This window comes from Eulemur rufifrons, chromosome 16, assembly GCF_041146395.1.
Source record: "Eulemur rufifrons isolate Redbay chromosome 16, OSU_ERuf_1, whole genome shotgun sequence".
NCBI lineage: Eukaryota > Metazoa > Chordata > Mammalia > Primates > Lemuridae > Eulemur > Eulemur rufifrons.
This window is the reverse complement of record NC_090998.1, coordinates 22,814,355-22,841,110: the sequence shown is the minus strand read 5'-3', so window position 1 is coordinate 22,841,110 and position 26,756 is coordinate 22,814,355. Positions and strand designations below refer to the sequence as shown.

The 26,756-nt window shown below is 38.2% G+C and overlaps 1 protein-coding gene across 7 annotated transcripts in view; it reads left to right on the top strand.

The window, feature by feature from the left end:
• The window catches only part of BCAT1 (branched chain amino acid transaminase 1), a 59,879-nt gene extending 35,274 nt beyond the window's left edge, over nt 1-24,605 (top strand). For 4 of the 7 annotated variants that reach the window (XM_069490290.1, XM_069490288.1, XM_069490286.1 and 1 more), the window contains 6 exons: nt 1,569-1,732; nt 7,200-7,342; nt 11,781-11,866; nt 14,535-14,675; nt 16,939-17,013; nt 24,564-24,605. In XM_069490290.1, the coding sequence (XP_069346391.1) occupies nt 1,569-1,732; nt 7,200-7,342; nt 11,781-11,866; nt 14,535-14,675; nt 16,939-17,013; nt 24,564-24,605 (651 nt within the window). The remainder of the gene's footprint in view (nt 1-1,568; nt 1,733-7,199; nt 7,343-11,780; nt 11,867-14,534; nt 14,676-16,938; nt 17,014-24,563) is intronic. The other 3 variants (XM_069490289.1, XM_069490292.1, XM_069490287.1) reach the window with 2 other exon arrangements.
• The last annotated feature ends 2,151 nt before the right edge of the window (nt 24,606-26,756 follow it).

Here is a 26,756-nt window from a genome sequence, read left to right as displayed (position 1 = left end):
TATGTTGAGAGAGGCTTCTTTTAATTCCTCATTACTAAGGTTTGTAAAAAAATCTAAAATGTTACGCTTCAAAGCACCCATGAAATAAAGGCATCATTGTACTTTCTTAATGGATAGGTAAGTAAAAATGCAGACATAAACTAGTCAAGTTTTATCAAAGCTGGAAAGAATGGCAGATAAGTACATTATGCTGAGGTTTCCCCTCCTAAACAATGACACCAGAAAAGGCAAAGGAAGCTTTCAGGCTCTTGATCCTTTACTGGTAGGGGAGTCCTCCCTTTAATCTTCAGCCCCCATTAAGAACAGACACAAGCAAGCAAGGAACCAAAACCTGTTGTGGCTTGCCAGTGAATTTCTCTAACGTGGCTGTCCGTGGTCGGTTACTCTGTGGCCAGCCAAGCCCTTGGGTCCTCATGGTCGGTGGAATGCTAACAGAATTTCCTACGGGCAGCGTGCATTTCAGATGGCACCAGTGTGCACATGTGCAAACACTTTTTTTTAATGCTCATGAATATTTTACTTACTACCTGATTTTTGATTATCTTGAGTGTTGAGCAGTGGGTGAGGGACCTTGGTGGAGGGAGGTATGATTGAAGTTCAGATAAAAATATCCCAAAGTGCACTTTCAGGCCGTCTCAACAAACATTACAAAGCCATAAAATCAGCTAGAATTGAGTCTCCTTTTACTCTCATTCTTTGCACGACAGACCCCCACCCCCATCCAGGCAGACCAGGCTGCAGTGAAGATTGGACACAAGTGCTTTATACCCCAAGACTCTTAACCTAATAGTCCTGCCTTGTTTTCTTACTTCCTGAGGTCTTGAATTGCAGAGGATAACCTAGTGACCCTTTCTGCCTTTGTAATACCCGCAAAACTTTGAGTCTCTCAATTTTCTTCCTTGATAAACAGTGGCCCCTAATTCCTTATAACTTGCTTTTGTGCTGGAGGAATTTGTTTGGTTTTGCATTATTGGCTTCTTACTTTCCAGTGTTTGTGGGAAAGCCTGCCTTCTGTCTTTGCTGTTTCTGAGTCATTCGTCCCATGCCCTGTTGATGGCATTTATCCTGTCTGGTTTCTTTCCCTCTAGTGGAGCCACACTCTTGCTACCTGCTGTGGGCAGGTGTGGTAACAGCACACTCCCCTACAGTCCCCACCTGCTGGAGGCCCTGCCATGTCCTGAAGCAGTCACTGGGCTGTGAAAAAGAAGGGCACATTACTGAAACAAAGATATTTTACCCCCAAGGCTAAAACCACGTCCGGGTTTTAAATTCCCAATCCATGCAACCTTGAAAGGTGTCACATAGCTAGTTGTTAAAAATATGTGTCTCCTCCAAGATCGTATTAACACAAAAAAATTGACAAATTTGTTTTTCATCTAGAATCATAGAAAGCAAAGCAAAATGAAAATTAAGGATGCCAGTCTTGGTATTTTCTTCTTAGAACACATCAGGCTTTGTGTAACTCAACTTTAAAAGTAACAGCTCCTGTCATTAGTCAGATCTATTCTGGACTTTGGGGTTGGTGCCTACATTTGAAGTTACAGTCGTGTGCTTCTACTTGATTGCAGCCTTCTCTTGGAGTCAAGAAGCCTAGCAAGGCCCTGCTCTTTGTAATCCTGAGCCCAGTGGGACCTTATTTTTCAAGTGGAACCTTTAATCCAGTGTCCCTGTGGGCCAACCCAAAGTATGTGAGAGCCTGGGAAGGTGGAACTGGAGACTGCAAGATGGGAGGGTAAGTAAATCTGTATCTCTGTCTAAAGGAAAGAGCCCTTCATGACCATTTTGTTACTGCCATTTCACTTCAATGCAAATAAATAATATTCACACTCTAATGCTCATTTTGTTTCATGTTTAGTTGTCACTTTTTTTTTTCTTTTTTTTTTTTGGAGACAGAGCCTGGGGTAGAATGCCGTGGCGTCAGCCTAACTCACAGCAACCTCAAACTCCTGGGCTCAAGCGATCCTTCTGCCTCAGCCTCCCTAGTAGCTGGGACTACAGGCATGTGCCATCATGGCCGGCTAATTTTTTCTATATATATTTTTAGCTGTCCAAAACATTTCTTTCTATTTTTTAGTAGAGACGGGGGTCTCGCTCTTGCTCAGGCTGGTCTCGAACTCCTGACCTCCAGCGATCCTCCCACCTTGGCCTCCCAGAGTGCTAGGATTACAGGCGTGAGCTACTGTGCCCGGCCTAGTTGTCACTTTTAAATGTGTTCATTGTTTAAAGGATATAGCCTGTGGTCCTTCATAAGGGAGAAATATTAGATATGACATATAGTCAAGAACTAAAGTAAGCAACTAAAATAGGAATCAAATCAGTGCCTTTAAATGAACTGTCCCCAGCCACTGGTCCTCTGGACATTGGCTGGTGGTTGGCATTAAAGAGCATCTGGTCCTGGGACCCAGGCTCTCGGTTGGCTCCAGAGAGTCCTGTCTGGGGAAGGTGCCCGCTTCATTGAAGTGCTGTCTTCATTGCCACAGATTGTAGCCACACCTGCTGCCAGCTGGCCGAGGGACAGCCCTGCTTTGGCTCTGTCAGGCTGGTCTCATAGGCCATATGTAGCTGGCAGGAAATAAAAGAGCATTTGAAAAGTGTTGGACAATTTCAAGGGTGGACTTGGCCATGAATTGGGAATGCCCCTATGGGTGAACAAGAATGACTGGATTAAGCAGCATGGGTTCTTCCTTTGTTTGTATCAAGTGGTGCTGTGCATCGCATACCCAGGGCAGCCGCGGTTCTGGGCAGTGGCTCAGTGACAATGTTGTGGGCCCTGGTGTGACATGTAGATTCAAGAATTGGGGGGGATCGAAGGACCTGCTCCCGGGATAGTAAAGAGACAGTGACAGCTGGCTTTGACCAGTCGTCCTATATTTCCTCCCCCTGCCCCTGAAAAGAAATAAAGAATGGTAGCCAGGCTTAGTGGCATATGAGTGTAGTCCCAGCCACTCTGGAGGCTGGGCAGGAGGATCCCTTTGGCCCAGAGTTTGAGTCCAACCTGGGCAATATAGCAACTCCATCTCTTATTTAAAACAAAAGGTTATAAAATTCATCCCTGTAGGCAGCTTTAGGAACTGCATTTTCTCAATGAGTAGAGAAATCCTAATGGGGTCCACTAAATTAGGAAGTCTATTCTCTCCTGGCTTAGAGCACTCCTTCCTTTGTCCTGGGCTAGCCAGGTTGAAAGTTCCTCTTGTTTATTCTCTTGCTTTCTTTTTTTTTACTTGTTCAGACTTCTTCACTGAGCATATGCATATGCACCACTGCATACTATATATACTACTTTGTTAAAACCTCTCTTAGGGTGTACATTACAGTAAATTAACAATCTTGATGAGAAGTAGTAAGGAAACAGTTTCCCCTTTTTAAATCTTGCTTTCTAGCTCCCTCTACCTGTCTAGGGAAAAGATAACATGGGGACACAGAAATTGCAGGGAAATCCTTGTTAACTGCTATTTGGGCAGTTTGTAATTTTTTGTGTAAATGATACGATGCAGTATTGCAGACTACGTGATTACTGTAGTAGAGTTAAAAATTAATGTTTTCTGTACAACACAGATAGACTAAAACTGTAGACTTGTGTGCCACAATAATGCAAGATGATAATAGGAGAAACAGGGAAGGGAGTCAAGAAGGCATATAATATGGGAACTCTCTGTATTTTTTGCTCAATTTTTCTGTGAATCTAAAAGTGCTTTAAAAAATAGAATCATTATAAAAAAGTTAATTCTTCGACTCATTAGGCCCAGGTGGACCATGCATTGGTAGTTGACTGGAAATCTCTCAGGAGAGGAAGAAACGTGGGAAGAGCATAGTGGGGTTCATAAATTAAAGATTGCAAGAGGCAAGGCACTAACCAAAAGGGTGGTCATGCCTATCATTTCCAAGAAGTTCTAAAGCTCTTCCTACTCCTATGCTTCCGACCTGGAGAAGTACAAGGAGAACCAATGATTCTGCATGGAGTATCATCCTATTTAGTTGTCAAACACATTGGGACTTTAGAATTGTGTATTATTATGTCTTCTCTAAACCTAATTCAGTCAACAGTTATCCTTTGATCATTTTTTAGGACCCCTGTAACCAATTGGTCTTAGTAAATAGCTTGATTCTCATAAGCTCCAGAACTTTCTGCTCTTTCAATGAATCTGAGGGAGAGAAGCTTTAAAAAAAAAATTCTAAGATTATTCTACTATTTTCAAGCCAGTGGAGATAGCATTACTGTCTCATTTCTAAATATATGTGAGAAAAGTAATACAATTGTGCACAGCTGAAGGAGAGTTCTAGCACAATGGGCCTCACTTTGGTTACAAACTGAGATCACCTGGGAGCATCACCAAACCCTGATGCCTGGTTCCCAGCTCCAGAGACTCTGGTTTATTTGGTCTGGGATGCATGTCATTATACATTTGTCCCAACTCATACAATGTACAATAGCAGGAGTGAACCCTGTTATAAACTGTGGGCTTCAGGTGATGATGATGATGTGTCAGTGTAGGTTCATCAGTTACAGCAAATGGACCACTCGGTGTCGGGCGTTGGTAATCGGGGAGGCCGTGCATGTGTGGGGGCCAGGGGTGTGTGGGAAATCTCTTGTACCCTCCTCTCAATTTTGCTGTGAACCTAAAACTGCTCTAAAAAAACATTAAAATCTTCAAATCAAACAAACCTAATTACCTTGAGCATGTTACTTAATTGCTCTAAGTATCAGTTTCCTCATTATAAAATCAAAGCAATAATACCTATTTGTGCAGGTTAAGTGCGGTGATATAAAGTGCTTAGGACAGTGTTTGGCCTATGCAAAGCTCTCAGCAAATGCACTGTTATAACCTAGTGGTTAAAAGTTTGAGCTTGGGAGTCAGATATCTGGGAGTCACACATTTGCTATCTGTGTGATTATATACAATTGAATCCTCTCTTCTCCAAGTCCTCAAAAGTATAATAAAGTCTAGGGTTGTTTTAAGATGATTCCATGAAATAATGTGGTTAAGTACTTCCTGGCAGGTACAAGGTAAATATCCCCTATATGAAATGCTTGGGACCAGAAGTGTTTTGGATTTTGGATTTTGGGGGAATATTTCCAGTTGAGCATCCCTAATCTGAAAATTTGACAACTGAAATGCTCCAGTGACTTTGAGCAGCACATTGGCATTCAAAAAGTTTCAGATTTTGGCCGGGCGCGGTGGCTCACGCCTGTAATCCTAGCACTCTGGGAGGCCGAGGCGGGTGGATTGCTCAAGGTCAGGAGTTCGAGACCAGCCTGAGCGAGACCCCGTCTCTACTAAAAATAGAAAGACATTATATGGACAACTAAAAATCTATATAGAAAAAAAATTAGCCGGGCATGGTGGCACATGCCTGTAGTCCCAGCTACTCGGGAGGCTGAGGCAGTAGGATCGCTTAAGCCGAGGAGTCTGAGGTTGCTGTGAGCTAAGCTGACGCCACGGCACTCACTCTAGCCTGGGCAACAAAGTGAGACTCTGTCTCAACAACAAAAAAAAAAAAAAAAAAAAAGTTTCAGATTTTGAAGCATTTCAGATTTCCATTTTCAGATTAGGGATTCTCTACCTGTAGTAACCTCTTAAACAGTAGTTGATATTATGAGGGTTTCTCATTTTCTTATTTCATGTCCTGGACTCTCTTTATCTTAGAAGAAATTTGGATTTTACATAATAGAATTTACTCTTTTGGAGGGAGGTATTTAATATCTCTATTCTCCCAGCTATTTATTCTATTTAAAACCATATTGAAATATTCCTGTGTAGGCAGTTTTCCCATTTTCATTTTCTTTCTTTGCTCCAAGAACATGTGTTTTTCTTCTGAATATTAGCAGCACATGGGAGGGAACTCAGCCATTGACCATGATATCAATTATCCTGTGGACATTAATAATACAGTTTATAACTGTGGGAGAATTTTGAGAAAATTTGTGTGGCAGAATAAAGACCATTTGTAGCATATAATGATATAAATCAATCAATTGAACACCTAACACCTAAAAGCCCTTTTCAATGTACTGAAAGAGTTGAGGTCTTTAATTCTCTTTCCCTGCCCAGGTGTGTCATGATGCTGAGGAACCATGGTTTCAACTCAGGCACACTCTCAAAAGTGTGTATGTGTTTGTTTTTAGAAGCTTCTTGGAAAGGCTAGACATCTACACTGTAAGAATTCACTGTGGTTTTTAATAGTGATAATATACTCCATAATTAGCCCATATAAGTTTAAATAAAAGATAAAAAATTAATAATACTATTGAGCTAAATTGTCATTCCAGGAAGATGTGCTGTGTCCCTTTCGTTGTAAATAACCTGGGATGAAGAGCACAGGCAGAGAAAGATGAAATTTTGAAATACTTTTTGGTGAAAATCAGGATTTTTAACATTTATCCTACCTTTGGGGGGAAATTTAGGCGTTGTGCGTTAGATGCTCCTTGGGTATGTTATAATAGAAGGCATTAGATAAGGGAACATATATGTGGTACTCTTCTACTTAACACATTAACTGCCATGAGAGTTGTATTTAACTCACTCCAGTTTTGACCCCAGGGCCGCGTGAAGCGTATACAAAATCTTGTTGATATTCTTATTGTTACGATCAATATTGACAATTTAATTCTAAAAAGGTGGGTTAAATGAATAGAAGTCAGTCAATTTTGTTTTTCTATTTATGTTTATCTTCAAATTACACTCGAAGTTTTTTTATTCTGTTTTTGTGATTAAACACTGTGGCACCAAGGAAAAGTTTCTGATTCTTTTGTGTGGCAGTCAATGTGTTAAATTGCTATAACTGGATAGCAGTTACTTCTCTAAGCCTCAGTTTCTCATGTGGCCAATGGGAATAATGATAGTATTGATGTGAAGTTTAAATGACATAATTCATGTAAAATTGGTTGGCGTGTGGAAAAATATTCAGTAACTCTTAACTGTTCTCACTAACTTGACTATTCACCTGTGTTCTCCTGTAATCACTTTTCCAGTTGGGATCACAAGGCTCCCCTTTGTTCTCGCTCAGATGAATGCAGTTAAATTGTTTAGGTTCTCTAAGGAGTTTTCCTTCACTGTCATGCAGTTAACTAGAGAGTGTGTGTATCTTAAGAACTTGATAGGTCCATCTGCATGTAGGCTTTAGGCTGTGGGAGTGTAGACGGTGGGGCATGGGGATGATGAAGTATGTTCCTAATCAGGGCGTTTCTTCTTTCTTAAAAGGAATTACGGCGCCTCTCTTTTTGCCCAGTGTGAAGCAATGGACAATGGGTGCCAGCAGGTTCTGTGGCTCTATGGAGAGGATCATCAGCTAACTGAAGTTGGGACTATGAATCTTTTTCTTTATTGGATAAATGAAGATGGAGGTAATCACTCAGAGTTCAGCTCTGTGCTGTTTCTCAATCCGTTTCAACGGTACAGGAAAAATAAGAACTAGAAACTTAGAACAAGGGAGGATTAAGTGGCCCAATTCTGAAGGCTGAAGACTACTGTGCTTTTGCTAAGTAGTCATGAGTTGTAGCTTAAAAAAGCTATGAGGGTTTTGTCTTGTTTGTTGTCTTTGGTTTTTGGCTCTAGATGTACTAATTATTGAGATGTCAAATTAAGGGATTTAAGTCATCACGATTGGAAGATTTGCTGCCTTATCCTTTTAGCAGTTCCCTAACATTTTTCCTGTCTGAACACCTTGCATTGGGAGATAGTTCTCAGATCCATTCAATGGTCATTCACCATAAACTGTGTATAAAATTCTGTAGTAATAAGTGTAGTCTACTGATAAGGAATTTAGTGTACTTCCTTGCTGTAATTCTTTTAGCAATTGTTACCCTTTCTCTATATTTTGATAACATATCAGAAGCCCTCCAGATTGACTCTGGAACTCAATTTTATTAAAGAATACCAGTTTAAAGAAATGACTATATCTTGGGATTGCACCTAGATCCTGTTACATTTGAGACTATTACTGTATGTCCCCTGTAGAAATCAGCACTTCTCTGCTACCACTAATATCCTGAATCCTCATTACCTTTCTTTGCTATTCTTATGTTTACTAGTTTCCAGATGCAGTGAAGTGTTGCAAATGTGTATGTTATTGAATTATATGGCCAGTAGTCGGGGCAAAACAGATATGTATCATTATTTTCCATTAGAATTTTGATAATCATGCCAAATTTAGAAATGTATTTTTAGGTTTGCTTATGCTCTTAGGTTCTTCTTTTTAGAGTACCGAGTATAGAGACTAGAAATATACAATAATGTTTTCCAATACTTGGGAAGTCTCAGTATTTGGTTTCAATTCAGTTTTTTAAAGCAAAAATTTTATTTAAAAGCAGCTATGGTAGCCTCTGTTGTTCTTATGTTATTTGGCTACAAAGAGAGGAAAATGGTGATTCAGATGTGTCTGAATTCAGAGCTATGTACTAATTTTAGTATTAGTTGCAACGACTAACAAGACGAGCCTTATATTCCCGTTAGGGGTAGAATAAACAGAAGGTGTGGTGAGTACACCTTGTCCTGAGTCTGGCCATTGGTAATCCTTGGCGTATGAAAAGCCAGATATAGATCATGCTCATTCTTCCATTCCTGCTGTTTGTACTTAGCACTATTTGAAAACAGAATTTATACTGGAATATTTGTGATTTCTAAATTTGGGTTATTACGTATGACATGTAATAGAAGCCATGCCAGGCAGATGATGATTGATGTTGAACTTTGCACTTAGAAGATAATAGATTGGTTAAACTCTTCTTCCCACCTGCCCACTCCTACCCCCACCCCCAAACTCCCGCCAAAAAGCCCACACAGCCCAGAACGAAAACAATTACATCATCCAGAAGTAGTCCCATCATTATTTTTATGGATGGGAGATGACAGGATTTAAGCATAGTCTGAACCAGAGCTACATGATTTAACCAGAAACACCAGAAACTGTCCTGGTAAAAATTTGTCCCTTATCCAAACAGTAATCATGGAACATTTCCACCATAGTTTTTAAAGGTCAAAATAGAAAGGAATGAATTTGTCTTCTCTGCCTCTTGCAAAATATGCAAGACCTTAAGAGTTACTATTCAGATTACGGTTGCCCCAGATAACTTTAGTTTTAATGTGCTCCTTCAGTTTGGGGGGCGGGGGTGTGCACCTAACAGATCAAGTACAATTTGAAATAAGGAGAAAGGAAATGGAATAAATGTTTGAATAGTGTTATGAGAGAAGTAAACAGAACATGAGGGATAACCGTTATGCTAAAAAAATAAAAATAAAGACCTCAAAGCAACTCTGTAGTCATTTTGATTTCTACCATGTGGCTTTAGGAAAATACAAGGAATAATGAGTTGAAACTCAGCAAAATATTTATTTGTCACAAACTTTACTGATAGGAGCCATAAGCAGAGTTCTTTCAGTAACCACCTGCCATCTTTCCATGGGCACCCATGCACATGGCTCCTGTTGGGCAGGTGGCCGGCGCAGGCAGGTAGATAAAGCAGTAGGTAGTGTGTGTTCAAAGCACAGTGCCGTGCAGTCACTATGTCCAACACTTGGCCTGTAACTCATGGGAATTTTGATTCCAGTATCACACCCATGGCGGTCGATTCTCTTTTTCCCTCTGTTGATGGATCATTCAATACATATGCTTGCTATTCATCATTTGAACAAAGAATTGTATCGTGTTCTGGACACTGGAGATACTCTCAAAAAATAGCACCCAGTCCTTGCATTTATGTTCACAGTCAGTTTGGGAGAAGGACCATGGCAGTGAGTATCAGTGTTGTTCAGTCCACCCAGCCCTGCGAGCCTTCTTGGACACATCAGGCCTTTATACCGACTCCACCTGAAGCACGCTTTGCTCTTCCACATCCTCCAAGTCTTTGCCCACAAGTCCCATCCTCAGTATGGCTCTCCTTGAGCCCTTAGTCAAATGGTAAACTCCCTCCCCTGTTCCTCCCCAGCATTGCCCACCCCTTTTTTTTTTCTCCTCCATAGTCTATCATATTATTTATTTAACACAGTCATTGTCTGCCTCTGCCTATTAGAAAGTAAGCAGGGAGTCATATCAGTTTCATTCACTGCTGTATTTATAGAGCTTAAAACAGTAAACAGCACTCGATATGTATTTTTTTCAATAAGTGAGTAATTGTGCTGGTGGTGTGGAGGGCACTTATGCAGACCTACATTCCTGGTTTCCATTAGTGCTTGACTTTGGGAAGTCACAGATGAATCCTGCTGTTATTGCTTCTACATTCCTCATCTCCTAAAAATGTTTGCTCTGTCAAAAACAAGCTGCATTTGTAGGGTCTGTTTTCCTCGTGTTGGGCAATCTGGAGTTAGTTCTGGCTCTTGTAAGTATGTTTGTGGTTGCAGAGGAAAATGAATATTTCTCACCCAAATGTTGTCATGTCATCATCTCTGTCTGGCAACCAGAGAAGCAGATGTTCTGTTCCTTGACCTCAGGCTAGTGGTTACAGTTCTGGGTGTTAAATATATTTCCCAAAACAGCATTTGCACATGCAGGGCTGCTGTTTTCATTTAACTTTATGTAGTCTTAGAGCTCAGTAAGCTTTAGGATAGGTCCGGTTTTAGGGCACTGGAATTGTATATTTATGTGTATATACACATGCACACACACACACACAACTAGATCCATACATTTATGTATCTAGTTAGCTAGCTATTGCAAAACACATGTTTATTTTGAGATCATCAACACTTCTAAACATGACAAAAAGTAGCCCTAAGAACATTGCCAAGAACAAATTTTCTTTCCAGGAAGCAGTTTTCAGCAGATGATTTTCAGAAACAGAATTCCAAAAAACCCATGCTGCTGTATCCTAGCAAGGAGGATTAATTCATTAATTTTTTATTCAAAGATATTTATTACAAAGCACTCTGGGGCAGGCATGATGCTGCGTTTTGGGGATACAGGGATGAATGTGGAGCTTTGGTCTTCCAGACAGAGCTTGGTTGTTGGGCACATCTAACATGACCGCAGCGAAGCAGGTAAGTCTAGAGCCACTGTGTACTGAGAGAGGGGGTGGTGGCCTCAGTGAAAGGACTCACTAGATTCAGACTCCTGGCTGCCAGAGGTGGGGAGGAAAAGGAGTTGCTGAGTACCAGTGAGTACTATAAGGAGAGCTTGTGCAGTTGGCGGACCACACATGACGCCTATAGACAGATCATCGTGCCAGCCCTCAGGGTGGTTGGGGGTGCCTGCAGTCGAGCTGTATACATGCTTGAGTTTACCGTGAGCCCATTACATTTGAATCTCAGAGGGTGAAGTCAGCATCTCCGTACTTAATGCTGATATTCTACTAGGTTTGCAAATCACTGAAGGGCTGCAAAGAAGCAGTGACCAGCCCGAGCAGTAGTCACGCATGCTTCTTGGGGGATGGGCTCCTCCATAGTTTTCTTAGAACTTTTGATAATGACCCATGTTCCTGAATGAGATCCTGTCTACGTTATTTTAATCACTAACAGCTTTTATCTGCTAACGAAAATTTTCATTTTAGAATATTTCTCTTAAGAGTATTCTATGACTCTTACTGTTGTTGGTGAAAAACTGTCTCATTATTTTACTGGTTAAGAATAAACTGAAGATGATTAAATGAGTAGCTTTCTTTCTGTTTTCTTGTTTTTTAAAGTAAGCATCTACCTGACGTATGAATGGATTTGGGAAATTGGACAATGTAGAATGGTAACATTATGTTTATTACTAGCAAAGTTGTGAGAAATGGTTTTTAAAAAGGCTGTTGACATAAGACATATTCAATATAGTTAAAGTCTGAAAATATTCCAACTTCTAATTGACAGAAGAAGAACTGGCAACTCCTCCGCTAGATGGCATCATTCTTCCAGGAGTGACAAGGCAGTGCATTCTGGACCTGGCGCGCAAGTGGGTGGGTACTCTTGACATGAGCAACTTTTATAAGCCTGAAACAAAAAGTAATCAAAGTAAGCCCAGCCTAGTGCTGAAATAATATCCTGTGGTTCCAGCCAATGTTATCTAATCTTTAAAATCCAAGTTCTAGAAGGACTGTCTTGGCAAAGCTATCAAATAAGTATTGTTTATAGGGAGGGCAGAAAGAAACCAGTTTAGCAAGACATTGTAGGGGAGAAGTATTCTAATACTAGTCTCTATCTACCAGGTATCTCCTACCAACAACTTACCTAGTTCGTACTTTGCTTCTATCCAGGCAGTCCTTAACTTTTCAAGTATACTTGTATTGTTTCCAAATGACAGCGATATGTACTTCTTCCTGTTCTCTATTTATTCCAATGTAACCATGCTTGCCATAGAAATTAAAGAATTTCACTGACATATAAATGTTTACTAACATAATATTATTGATTTGGCTGTCTTCTTTCTCCCTCTATCCTTGCCCCCATCCTCTGAAATTCATGTACATGCTTATTTTAAAATCAGAACACTCAAGCTAATGTAAAGTTGTTTTCAGTAGACTTTTCAAATCCATGTGGTACAGGCAAGCCTATTAAACTATTTGGTATTGGAAATAACATAACACATTCAAGACGAATATTGAATGAGTTGGTTGCCTGGCAAGGGTTCTTGGATGGAACTTTTGACCCATGTGTTCAAATGGTCTCCAAAGAACATGAAAGGGTTTTGAGCATACTGTGGTCAAACAGTACTAATAGGACAAATGTTTAGAAACACACATATCATCTAGAAGAGTACTAGCACAGTTTCTCTGGAAAAGGTTTTGAAAATAGAGGAAATGTGCTATAAATAATTCTACAAAACCCTGAAGTAGACAAGACCCAACTGCCACATGCTGGCTGGCATGTTGGGCATGACATTTACAAACTGTTGGTACAATTTCAAACAGCTTGCCCTGTCCTAAATATGTTTGCAGTTGGAAAGATACATTTTTGAAGCTCAGTAATTTTTGTTTTATTAAGGAAAAAAAATCAACCAAGTACAGAAGGTTTGATGACAGGTTGCAAGTGGAAATGCTTTCCCACACTAATGATTTGCTCGCATGAAAAATAGGTTATTATTGGAGGAAGTTTTTTCTTGACTCCTTAGCTGTAATTTATTTTAAAAGCTATTTTAAAACATGAGACATAAAATGCCAAGAGGCATGTGGGGGGTTACCACTACTTGCCAGGCAGGGGAAATTGTCCAAAGATAAGTAAGGGTGAACAGAGTGAAAACAATTCTGTTTATTTACAAGAGAGGTGTGGGGCCTTTTTGTGTTTCGTTGTTTTTTTCCCTTTTCTGAGACGCAGAACTCAGCTTGTTTTCGATTAACTTGGCTGATTTTCTGGAATTTATTTATTTACCTTTGAACAACATAATTGCAATTGCAGACTGAGAGAAATTGAAACTTGCAAAGAGCCATATTTCTATTGCAGACATATTTTCCTACCCTTCCAAATCTATTTACAGCATGATGCATTCTTCTTCTAATATTCTGAAAATCGTCAAGGGCTTTGATTTCCATTTTTATCTATTGTGGGTTTGTAGATTTAAAAAAATACTCTCAACTTATTATTTTTTTTAAAAACACTCATCTATTATTTGTTGCTTTTAATACAAATAACCACACTTTGACAAGCTTTGAACTTTAATGACTAAAGTAAAAAAAATGAGAATTAAACAAATTAAAGAATGAGTATCAAACAGATAGCTTAAAAGCATGAGAATTTTTTCCATTTCCTATCCTTGAGCAAAGAAGATACTCAGACAATTCACCAGAGGTAAATGAGGTTATATCACTAATTCCCTGGTGAAACTCAACTGAACATGATGCTAAAAGAGAAGGAAGAGAATCATCACTGTAAAGTCAAACTTCAGTGAATTTAGGAAGAAAAATATATATAATGGAATTTCTCAAAGTCCACATATGCATTCTATTTTTTAAAATATTGAACATTTCAGATATTTGGACTCAGTCTATATTTTTTATTCCATAAAAGATATAGTAGAAAGAGGACCAAATTTGGAGCCACTCATATCAACCTGGGCTCAAATCCAGTTTCTGCCATTTACTGGCTATGTGGCCTTGGGGATGCCCCTCATCTTGCACCTTAGTCTCCTCATCTGTAAAATGGGGATGCTAATAACTACTTTTGGAATTATAGAACTTGGCATAATAATGGGTGCTTGATAAACGGTAGCTATAATTATTATTTAATGCAATGTAAGATTCCCCTTTATGATAACATAGGGTTTAAGACACTGTAAATGTGGAGCATGTATCAGGTAGCATTTGGGATGCTTCAGTTTGTGAGACTTTATTCATGACAACGAATAAAAGGCAAAAAAAGCAGGCATAGATGAAAATACACCATGTATCTTGTAGTGATGATTTTATATTCCGCTCATCACATTTATAAAGGCTGAGACCTTGAAGTGGGTTGCGTCATACCTCAGTGTGTTCACCCAATAAAATGGTGTGTTCTTTCTAGCTTTCCCTCAGAGGATGATTGTGACATTATCTGAGTTTAATCTAATATAAAGTAGAAAGATAAGTATTACAGTTGTTTTGCTTGCATTTCCCTTTAAAATACATTTGTTTTTATTTTTTATATTCCATTCAGGGTGAATTTAAGGTGTCTGAGAGATACCTCACCATGGATGACTTGACAACTGCCCTGGAGGAAAACAGGGTGAGGGAGATGTTTGGCTCTGGTACAGCCTGTGTTGTCTGCCCAGTTTCTGATATACTGTACAAGGGTGAGGTAAGACAAGTATTTCTTCACTTCCTGCCATTTCCAACCATTTGCCTATAATTTCACTAATTTTTTTAAGTGTGCAAATGAAATTCCAGTTGGACCCAGGATGAAAGGGTTTTTGTTTTTATAATTTGGCATTACATTATCTAGGATAGTTTGTCCAGATGAACCTGTATTCTCATGTTACTGCCATCTTTCCAGTGATGTCGTGTAAGCTCACACATGGTAGGAAGTCAGTGGTGTCCTTGGACAGGTGTCACATCTGCCTTACCTAAGGGTGGGGATTGGAGTTGTCTGTGGGCTTCCACTCTGATCGTTTTCTAACTATCAGCTCACTAAGGAAGGCTCTGCAGGTAGTTGGATTTCGGTTTCTGGTTTCCAAAAGTACTTCCAAGCTACTGGATTAGGAATGCTAGATAGTTATGGGAAATGCATTTGAATGGTGAGTGCCTTCATTTATTATTATTACTGTTTTTAGTATTAATTAGGAGATCACTTCATAAAAATTTTTCATTTGGCAAACCTGGTGCATTTACTAAAATCTTACAAAAGGAATTCAAGGATTTAGTTGGAAGAAATGTTTTCCTCTTGGTAATTTAGTCTGGTTTTATGTGTGCCATACTTCCATTTTCTTGTCAACTTTTTTTGCTTTTCCCTTTATAACAAAGCTCCAATACTTATGATTAACATCAGCATCTAACTTTATGACTTAAGGGCATGTGGGGGCATGTGGGCATTATAATGTGAATTGGCTTAAATTACTCGTATTATAGTTGATCCCTGAGCAACACAGGGGTTAGGGGAGCCAACTTCCCATGCAGTGGAAAAATCCACATATAACTTTAGACTCCTTTAAATCTTAACTACTCATAGCCTACCACTGACCAGAAGCCTTATCAATAACATAAATAATCAATTAACATGTTTTTGTATGTTATGTGTATTATATACTACAAATATAAAGTAAGCTATTTGGAAAATCATAGAGAAGAGAAAATATATTTACTATTAGTTAAATGAAAGTGGATCATCATAAAGGTCTTCATCTTCATTGTTCTTCGTGTCGAGCAGCCTAAGAGAAGAAGGGGTTGGTCTTGCCGTTTTAGGGTTGTTGGGCGGAAGAAAATCCATGTATATAAGTGGACCAGTGCAGTTCAAACCCGTGTTGTTCAGTGTCAACTGTACATATAGATGCTACTGGTTTTTACGTTTTAGATCACAGTTCTTTTTCCTCAGCTGATCTTACTTTAATAGTGGCAGCTTCATTGGTTGAGGTTTTAAGGGATGGCTTTTAACATAATTCCATCTACAGATTGATTGTTTCATGGGAGAATTATTCAGTTTGATATCACCACTTACACTGATCATAAAGCTACTGTTTAGTATTTTATTATGGTAGTATCAAGGTTATGTTACTGGTCCACTTTATGAACTGAAGTTGTCATTAGGTCCATTTTTTTTAAGTCCAAGTATTATTTTACCTCTAGAAATAAGTTTATAAAGTTTAACATATTTTAAGTGGTCCCATGAAAGAGCATTTAGAGCCAAAAGGTACATCTAATTTTCCATTACACTAGGAAGAGTGTTTGAGAGCACAGACTATCCACTAAAATCAAACTATCAAAAGCCTGCAAGCCAGCAAGTCATGAATAAGCATGATTCAGATACAGATTAGGGGCATGAAATCTCTTTTAGTCATGGATTTTAATCATGCTGTCCAATATTGTGGAATTTGTGGCTCCCAGAGGTTCAGTGTGGACCAGAGATAGGGGTAGAAGCCCATTTTGTGAAGGCATAGACTTGCTTCAGTTTATGCTTCCGAAATGGCTTGCATTAATTTGTGGCATAATAACTTTGAGTTCTCATTCCTTGCCAGAGGGTTAGATGCAGAGGGCAGTCATTTATCCTTATGGAGTCTCAGAGTCTTGGAAGAGGTATAGGGTTCTTTACGTTTAGCCACTATTTTAGGTACCCCTAGCTTTTCCTTGGTTCCTCAGATCAGCCTGAAGACTGGCATATAAACCAGTTGTGCCCTAAAATTAGTTGGTATGCAGTGAACAGCCTATCATTGGCTAGTTTGTTTTTATTCAAATTCAGAATAGAGAAGGAGTCTTTGGCATAAGGAGCCAGCATGCATAATCATTAGGTTATGGTGGTATTCCTTATTTCAGTGGAATTGCCTTAATATAGTAGAGTTGCCAAGTGTCTTACCTGTTATCACTATATACCTGAATATCCTCAAATTATCTCATTTCCCTTTCTTTTATAGCCAATGCACATTCCAACTATGGAGAATGGTCCTAAGCTCGCAAGTCGTATCTTGGGCAAATTGACTGATATCCAGGTAAGAGCTTCTTTCTTTTTAAAATGTCACCTTATTTCACTGGGAGCTTACAATAAAATCATAGTTCAGTGGAGAGAAGTGAGTAAATATTATAATTTGAGATCAGTAAGTTAAATTTAAGGAAGATATTCTTGATAGTATGTGTGGGCCTGAGCAAATCAAACATGGGAAAGAAGGTACCTGTTTAAAAAAAAGAAAGAGAATATTGTCAGGAACTCCAAATTACTTGACATTTAAAATATACAAATTTTGATAACATTTAAAAATATCATTAAAAAGTATTACATACTCTTATTTATAAAAAAAGAAAAACATGAAAGTAGAAGAAACCACAGAAAGAAAATTACATTACCCGTGATTCCAACACAGATATAACTACTCTTAATTTTTGATGTCTTAACCTTCAATAATAATCTATAAGTATTTATATACTTTTAGATATTTTTTTTCTTCTAACAATGGAGTCATAGCATACATAATTTTGTTATCTGCTTTTTTCATTAAATTAACCCTTTGCTTTTTCATATCAATAAATAATTTTCTCAATACCATTTATAAAGTTTAATTGAATTCCATTCTATTGATGTACCATAATTTTTAAAAGAAATTACAGTATTGAACAACTTACTTTTTGTTAATTTTTTTGCTATTTTGAACAGAACATTCTTGATTATTTCCTTAGAATAAAGCTGTGGGTTAGTAACTGTTTACAGCTATTTTTTCTGAGCAGCGACCTACACTAATATCTCCTCGGGCAGTTAAGGAGGCATATCAAGTACCAGGTAACATGGGCCACCTAGAAAAAAGATTGTTCTATAATTTGCAGACATTTCACAAGTTGTTGGGGGATTTTGTTGAGCCCAGATACCGTCATTGCCAGTGAGTGAAAATATTTAAGGCGGGCTGAGACTCATTGAAAAGTAAAATAATTGCTTGGGTGATGTCAGATGGTATTGAGTCATAAAACTAAGCAAAATTTAACCTTGGTCAGGAAAACAGCAGCCCTCTAGAGAGCAGTTGAGGTCCTTGGGTAGTAAGAAAAATGATATTTAAGTTAAAAGACTTTCTCAGCAACTTTCATGCAAAATTTGTAGTATTAAAAGGAAAGCACTTTGTGGTTTTTGAAGCAATGAGCTGCCATATTTGCACTCTTCAACCAAGGTTTTCTGTAAGAATTTTCTGTAAGGCGAGTAAAGGAGTATCTTAATATTGGAAGAAATAAAATTTACTCAGAGTTGTTTTCTACTTTTGTACACAGAAACAATAAAAGTAATTTGAAGTAATAAAAATTTCTGCATGGATGATTCAGGCATTTTTATTTTTTTCAGAGTTGTCTGAATAAATCTGAAGATAGATAATTCTTACAGTTTTGTTCAAGTAAAGAACATAAATAGAACAAAAACTACCGAATTACCTAGATTATGAAATCCTTTACCCAAAATATGAGGTTAGAGATTTTTGAGAGAAGAAGTATGGTCATAGGTATAAGAAAGAAAGATTACTTTGGAAAACGTTTTAAACAAAGTGTACAGAATTTTCTTGAACAAACTGTATACTCTACAGCAGTTAATGCACAAAATGAGATTTCAGAATTACTTCTTAAAGATTATATGAAATAAGAAAAGCTAAGCTGATTTGATTGTGAAGGATTAACAGAGAAGGAAAAAGTAGTCACTAGGCTGAGAGAAAAATCGAGCTCTACTAAACTGGCATTGGAAGGAAGATCTGAGTAGAGGTGTTCGGGAGACATGATCATGAAACATTGGCTATGGGAGGAAACACCAGGAGGCAAAATCAGAAATGTGACTCATCAAAATTGAGAAGATGACAAAATACATGTATTATTATAGAACCTGGAAAGTATGAGTAAGATGTTCTCAGAAAGAACATTTTTAAAAGTAAAAGTATGGAAGCCACAAGAATGTAAGTGACTAAAGTAAATGTTTTTGATTGATTCATTCAACAGATGTTTGTATTGAGTGCAAACAGTACGTGCGGGCTGTTGGTGGTGCTGTTGATTTAACACATTGACTGCCACGCTAGAAAAACATTTTTTTCTTTGGGGCTACATTGTTTTATTACGAAAATAGAATAAAAACTTCGAAAACAAAAACGATCCTTTCTAACTTAATGAAAAGTGTTATTTTTCTATTGTTTTCTGTGCGTGAGTTATACACAACTTGAAAAATAGTTCTCGAGTCTCCCAAGAGGAAGAGTTACATATGCTTCACGAGGTCCCGAGCTCAAAACTGGCATGAGTTAAATACAACTCACATGGCAGTTAATGTGTTAATAGTGAAAACAAGGAACAAAAAAAATTAAAGAAGGTGAAGCACACGGTTATAAAAGGACAAAACAAATATTCAGTGTAAATGTGAGACCATATGAAAAAGTTTAAAAATGAAAGATATATATGAAGCAGAGTATGAGAGAAAAAATACCACTTTCCCCTCTAACTTTATGTATTATCCATATAACTTAGTTCTTGTGGCTAGGAAGAAATTAATAATTTCTCTTTTTATCCCAGGTAGTAAAATATAATGGTAGTTAACACTAAAAAACTAATGATGTATTCAGAGCTCCGTACTGAACAAAGAAACAAAATGATACAATCACAGGACACACAAGAAAATACAGCAATGCTGAACCACAAACCAGAAGCACCAAATCAGCTACAGATTGTTGAGTAACAAAGGACCGTCTATTCAAAATTTTAGGGCACATCTCAATTACTTTATGCCTGTGAACTTGGAACCTGAAGTCTCAAAATTATTCTCTTACAAGATGGCAAATTGGTGTTGTCAGCCAAGCTACTAGGTTGTCTGTTTCTCTCCAAGAAAAATAATTTAAGTAATTATTGAGGAAGAAAAGTATAGAATTGCATCATGTTATACATTTGATTTCTTTTGGTGTTACATGGAACGAAGTGCTCTGGTAAATTGAAGAAGAAAGGAACAACCACCACCAGAAAAACCCTCAAGATTCTTGCCAGTATGGCCCAGGGGGAACATTCCTTCTTAACCACAGCCTTGACTTTCAGTTTAACTTCTTGCATATGAGTAAGAATCTCTGGGGTTACGTAGTCATCCCATTTAGCTAATTATCCACATAGGCCCCTGGCTCTTAGATTGCTCTACAAATACCTCCTAGGAGGGGAACATTTCAAACAAAAGTTTCTTTTTTCCTTTTTCTTTTTTTAAGCAACAAAGAAAAACACGTCTGTGTTTACAGTTTAACCAGACTTGAACTTGGAGAACATTAGCCATGTTGTCTGTGTTTCTTTTCTCTCCTGTTACTCTTTGCTATTCCAGTTACTCACATCATACTCATCTTTCCTTGCACCATTCGAGGTCCTCTCTCTCCTCCTAATGTGCTCTGCTGTCTTTGCCGCACCGTCTACAGTTTGCTCACCTGATAAGGGCTTGGTTATCCTTTATGACTCATCTCCTGTAGGAACCTTTTAAATCTCTCTTGAACAGTATCCCTCTCGTCTAAATACACATTCACATGCTACCTACTTAAATGCTGCTGCTTCCTAGTGACACGGATTATCCCATAAGGCCTTTAAATTACATTATAATTGGTCACACACTAGTCTTCCTTCTGGGACTGTTTGGATGTCAGAATTATTTATTCTCTTTTTATCCCCCCAGTGCTTAGCCCAGGGTCTATGGTACAGAACACACGCTGTCATGTTTCTTGAATAAATGAATAAAGGAACAAGTAAGTAAGTGAAAGACCAAGCAAATACAAAAGAGCAAGTAATGTATTGCTGCTGTATATAACACATTCTCAGAAGAGATGGGAGGGAGGTCTTGAATAATGTCAAATTATTTTTCAGAGAATCTGATTTAAATCTTTTTCCAAATGAGATCCGCATTGAGACTGCTGTCTCCATCAGATAAAAGCTGGAGCCTGGGTCTTCAGTATCAGGGGAGCAGGTGTGAGTAACTAGCCTTACTGCTAGGCAGGTTTCGTGAATTGGGAAGCGGTGATTGCAAAGACCCAGAGGTAGACGTCTTGGGCAGTTTAGGAAAAGAATAGCCTGAGTGGAACAGGAGCAGTATCTGCATTGCTTGTGGGTCACCAGATACGATTAAAAGTCTGTTTTCTCATTAGTGGCTACAGCTTTGTAAACATAAAGTTAGTGATTATTGTATTTTTTTTTGTTTTCAGTGGAACAGCTCGATGACTTTTAGTTGCATAAAAAGTTGACAGCCCTACCTCCTTCCCTACCCATGTCCTGAGCTGTCCTCTGGGTACATATGAACTTTGTCCCTAGATCGCCCTAGTGTGACTCAGTACTTTGATTAGCTTCCCAGCCCCTTTTGTTTCCAGCACACCCTCCCCCACATCTTACAGGATTACAAAGCTTTGCGCAGCTTTTCAATAGGGTTTAGAACAGGAATGACGAATTGCTACCCGGTGGGCAGCACTGACTATGTTTTTATTGGTGTTGTAGAAAGCGAGTGCGTGACACACAGGTTGTCCTTTTGTTTTCCCAGTAATTGTCTGCTGAATGTAAAAGGCATTTAGCAAAGCCACGCGGAATTATTTGCCATATGTACCTTGAATGTGAAGTAATGAACTTGTCATTAGTCATATTTTGGTTTAGTGTTCTAACTGGAATTTGCAAAAGATTAAAATCCTGTACGTCACACTGATAATCTTTCACATGGGCTCCAAATACCATCCCACAGTCTCAACCCGATTTGCCGTGTTGCTTTAGCACCATCTCTGATTTCCAGTGAACAAGGCTAAGGAAGTGTACTTAGGACAGGCCTACCAAATGTTGAAGGTGTAAGCCTGCTGCTGCTGTTTTGTAATGATTCTGGCAATGATACAGTGACATCCTAGCCCATGCAGACATGTTTTGTCTTTCCCTTCCTTCTGTGGACACCTACTCTTAAGGAAAGAATATAATTTCTATCTCTGCTAAAATCTGCCATCTCTACTTAGAATTATTTGCCCTTGAAAAATTAAATTGAATTATCCATCAGCCAAATGAAAAATTTAATTACTAAATGCCTAGGTCTAGACAGTGTGAATTACTTATAATCTCACATTTCTTGGGTACGGCTCAGAATGCTGTCATTTTACATAAAAGCATAAATTGCAGGGTGAGGGGGTAAAACTTAATACATCATATGCAGATTTGTAGAGTGATATGTGGCTATGAGTGTCATTGTAACCAAAATTGATTTTCGATCATTTATCAAACTAAAACAACTAATTGAAACCAAATTTACTTTAACCGATGAAATTCAAGATGAAGTGATAGTAGTCATGAATCACAATTCCGTAGATCTGCTAAAATGTCAATACACTGACACTCAATTGTTATTAATGGCAAAAGTGTCTGATATATTAATGGGAATCCAAGTAAGGGAAATAAAATACATGTTTTGCTCATACCTTAAGTCATGTTGACACCATATATAAAGCAGGTAGAATTTGAAAATGTTTTATCCAGCATTCATCGTGGTCCAACTGAGTCAATAATGAAAGGCTATACTCTTTAGGCAACTCTTTCTGATATGGATTAAGCAAGTTGCTTATGGTCACTTGGTTTCCTTCAATTATCCTTTTCAGGTAAACCACAAGGTGGTAGGTAGTAGACCCATTCTTGGCTCCTAGCATTTTTGCCAGTTGGAGAGATTCTGCTCTCTCAGGTCTTTCAGAGGAGCACAGCACATATACAGTGTGATATATAAGAAATAACATTAAAGAGTAACCTAGAGCCTTAGTATCCTTTTTTTTTTTTTTTTTTTTTTAAGACAGAGTCTCCCTCTGTTGCCCAGGCTAGAATGCCGTGGCATCAGCCTAGCTCACAGCAACCTCTAACTCCTGGGCTTAAGCAATCCTTCTGCCTCAGCCTCCCGAGTAGCTGGGACTACAGGCATGTACCACCCATGCCCGGCTAATATTTTCTGTATATATTTTTAGTTGTCCATACATATAATTTCTTTCTATTTTTAGTAGAGATGGGGTCTCGCTCTTGTTCAGGCTGGTCTCAAACTCCTGAGCTCAAACGATCCACCTTCCTTGGCCTCCCAGAGTGCTAGGATTACAGGCGTTATATGTAAAACGTTATATGTAAAACGAGAAGCTTGCATTAAAATTCGTTGCTCTTTACGCTTGATTTTTTTTAGCAGCAGAACTTTCTTCAAAAGAAATCTTTCCTAGAATCCCAATATACAAAATGGATAAAAGTGGAATTGTTCTGAAGTAAAGAAGTAGAATCCAGAGCCCCATGTATTTGGGTCATCCTCTACATTTTAGATGGTCATTAAAGTTCTTTTTAACTAAGAAATTCTGATGTTTCATATTGATTTAACCTAAAGTTATATCAGGACTAAAAGAGCCAGGTCATATGAAAATGGACACAGTCTGAATGATTCAGGCAAACACAGAGTGACAAATTTAGTGGCCTGATAAACTAGGTTGGGAAGGTGTGTTCCAAGTCAGTCTCCACACATGGCTCTGTGAACATGTGGAGGCAGCCTTGGTCATGGTCAAAAATGTGGAACTTAACGTGAGAGAGACCTGGGCTAGCAACTGGGTTCTTCCATGTGCTAACTGCAACCTTGAGCAGGTTACTCAATTTCCCTAATACTCAGTTTTTCTACCCACTAAATGGGATTGATAATGGCATCTGCCATCTACGCTTACTGTGAGGATTAAGTGAGGTGATAAACCTGTAAACTCTTAGCACAAAGGCTTGAGCATTGTCATTGCTCAAAGGGTGAGAGCTTATTTAAACATGGTGTGTGTTGAAAGATTGACTTGCTGATTGAATGAATAAATATAGAGCTAGCTTTCTATTTCTGATGTATGGAATATCTTTGTTCTTTTAATTTCATTTTAAATATTAAGCTTCAGGTTTGCTTTTAAAGCAAATTATTTGCTAATACAAATAATCGAATTCTGATTATGATACAGTTACATAACCTTTGAAGGAATAAGAAAAATTGGGCTGCTAACCTAGCACAAACAACTTTGATTTAGAGAACAAAGTCTCTGTTAATATCCATGGGGCTTGTCAATTTAATATTTTTGTCCATGAACATAAAACGCTCTTTAGCGCACATCGGTATCACTGGAAGTGCTTTCCAGATTGTAGGTTGCTGGGAACCATCCCCAGAGTTTCTGATTCAGCCTGAAGTGGGGCCTGGGAATTTGCATTTCCAGTTTTGTTGCCAAGTGATGCTGATACTAATGGTCTGGGAATATACTTTGAGCATCACTTGTTTAGAGTAAAAATAACAATAGTTAAATAATTTAACTCGGCTACTTCATTTGGAGAGCAGAAGTGCAATGGAGACATGGTAATGAAAAAGCATGTCCCCAAATACATAAAGGACCTGCACCAGCTATGAATTTGAGTTCAGCGACACTTATAAAATTCATGATTCTTTTCAAGTATTTTTTTTATGTTCATAACAAAAGTGAACCTCTTGTATAACCTCGGTGGTATTATTAAGTTTGTTTATAAGCTATTCCTACACTTAGCTTTTATACTGAAACATGTTTTCTTGCTTTTGTTGTAGTATGGAAGAGAAGAAAGCGACTGGACAATCGTATTATCCTGAATGAAAAATACAGGATTCCAACTGTGTGCTATTTGGGCAGACTGTTGCATTTGAATGGTGGTGGATTTCTTTGACTACCTGTTAGAAGTTGTGCATAATGTAGTTTGTATCATCCGTGTGTTACAAGGGTGATTGTTTCCTCATGCCGGAGAAAATGACTTGCAATCATCAAACGGTGTTCTGTAGACTCACTAGTCTTTTACCTTTCCTAGAAAAATATTAACGTAAGCCATATAACATAGGATTCTCCTCAGTGATTTTAGTGCCTCCCCTAGAGTTCACTCAGATGTTCAAGTGTTTGTTCATTCTTTAGCATAAGCCATGTTCTGCTACTCAACCAAATGTGATTTTTTTGTGTTTGAAAGCTGATTTGAGTAAATTTCACAGGTAACATTTCCTGCGACACAGCTTGATCCTCAGAAAGTGTTTTTTTTTTTTTAATCAAGACTTTGAAAAACTAGATTTCCTCTCGTCACAGTGTTTTGCAGGCCCCCTAGGCCCATCTTAACATGAACATCTCCCTTCTTTCTTCCTGATGTCACACGTCCTGCTCAAGCTCACCTTGTGCTTCAGCAAGACCTGAGCACGTTTCTGCCACTGCCCTTTCCACGTTGTGTTGTCATTGGCTGTTCATCAGGCTACCACAAGACTGGGGTCTTGTGCCTTATGGATCTTTGTACCCCCAATGCCAGGCACGTAGTAGGTACTCAGTAAATGTTTTGCGTAATGAATGACGAACATTTAGCTTCTATAGAAGTGTACTTTCTTTGTTTCTATATTATGAAACCTGTTTATTAGAATTTGTGATTGATTCTGATAATGGTGTATATTTACCTCATACTGTATTTTCCATAGGCTACTAAGTCATTAGAGATATTAGAGGTATAGTTAGTTGGAGGAATCATTTCATATTTGAAGACTGTCTTGGAAAGGACGATATTGCTCTAGAGAGAGGTCATGATATCATCCAACCAAATGGCAATGACAGATATTATATGTTAAGTGTTAAATGCAAAAAAAATCACCTTTTTGGGCAGGGAGGGGTAGGAAGCAAAGAAGATGTATACTCTGATTCTTATACTCTTTTTGTAGGTGCTCTTTTCTTTTGGCTGGGGGATTGGATGAGCATGTGGATAAGGATATAGGGAGAGCAATTATAGTGGATATTTTCCTTATTTAGGAGCTGTGAGTTAAAATTGTATCCTTCTTGGTTTATCTGGGGGAAAGTCAAATCTTGATAGAAAACATTTATCCTTGGAAGGTCAACTCTCAGACATTGTGTTTTGGTTTCCCTCGGTCCTAATAACTTTCATCTTGCTGATCATATTTTATTCTCTTTGCAGAGCAAGGGGAATAAAAACATTCTAAAAGTTTGATGCACTGGAAAATTTCCTTAAGGCACTTAGCAACACATAGCAAATGGGCTTTGATTCTTTTTCAAAACTTTTAGCCATAGGGTCTTTTATAGATAGAAATAATAAAATGAAAATTAGAGAAGTATAAGATGAAAAGGAATGGTAAAAATATCTTTTAGGGTGCTTTTAATTGGTGATCTGAAATCTTGGGAGAGTCTGTTCTTTTCAGGCCGTAGGTGCTTTTGACTGTCATCTGACACGTTCACCAAGTAGTATTCTAAGGGTATGCTTTTGCCTTAGCTAAATCCTTTGACTTCATTCTTAATATGATAGTCTAGAAAAGACTTGCAGGTAATTTTAACTGTCAAGTAGCACATAATAAATAGACTTTGATTCCTATGAAATGGAAATTATTTATTTGCCATGAATATATTTAATACTTTGCATCTCTAAATTTAGTATGGCAAGGCATGCCCATTGTGAAAGTTAGAAAACATATTTGTACAATTTCTTTTATAAAACCTTAAGAGCATTTTAAGCCCTTTCTACCAGGCCCAGTGAAGACTAAGGGTATATATTTTTAAAGACTTGGAGGTCTTCTAATACAGAGAACACAATTTGCCGTCCTTGTTTAAGTAATAAGACAGGAAATTGACCTTGACACTGACTTGTTAAATAGATTTAAAAGGAACATCTGCACATCTTTTTTTCCTTGTGCACTATTTGTTTAATTGCAGTGGATTAATACAGCAAGAGTGCCACATTATAACTAGGCAATTATCCATTCTTCAAGACT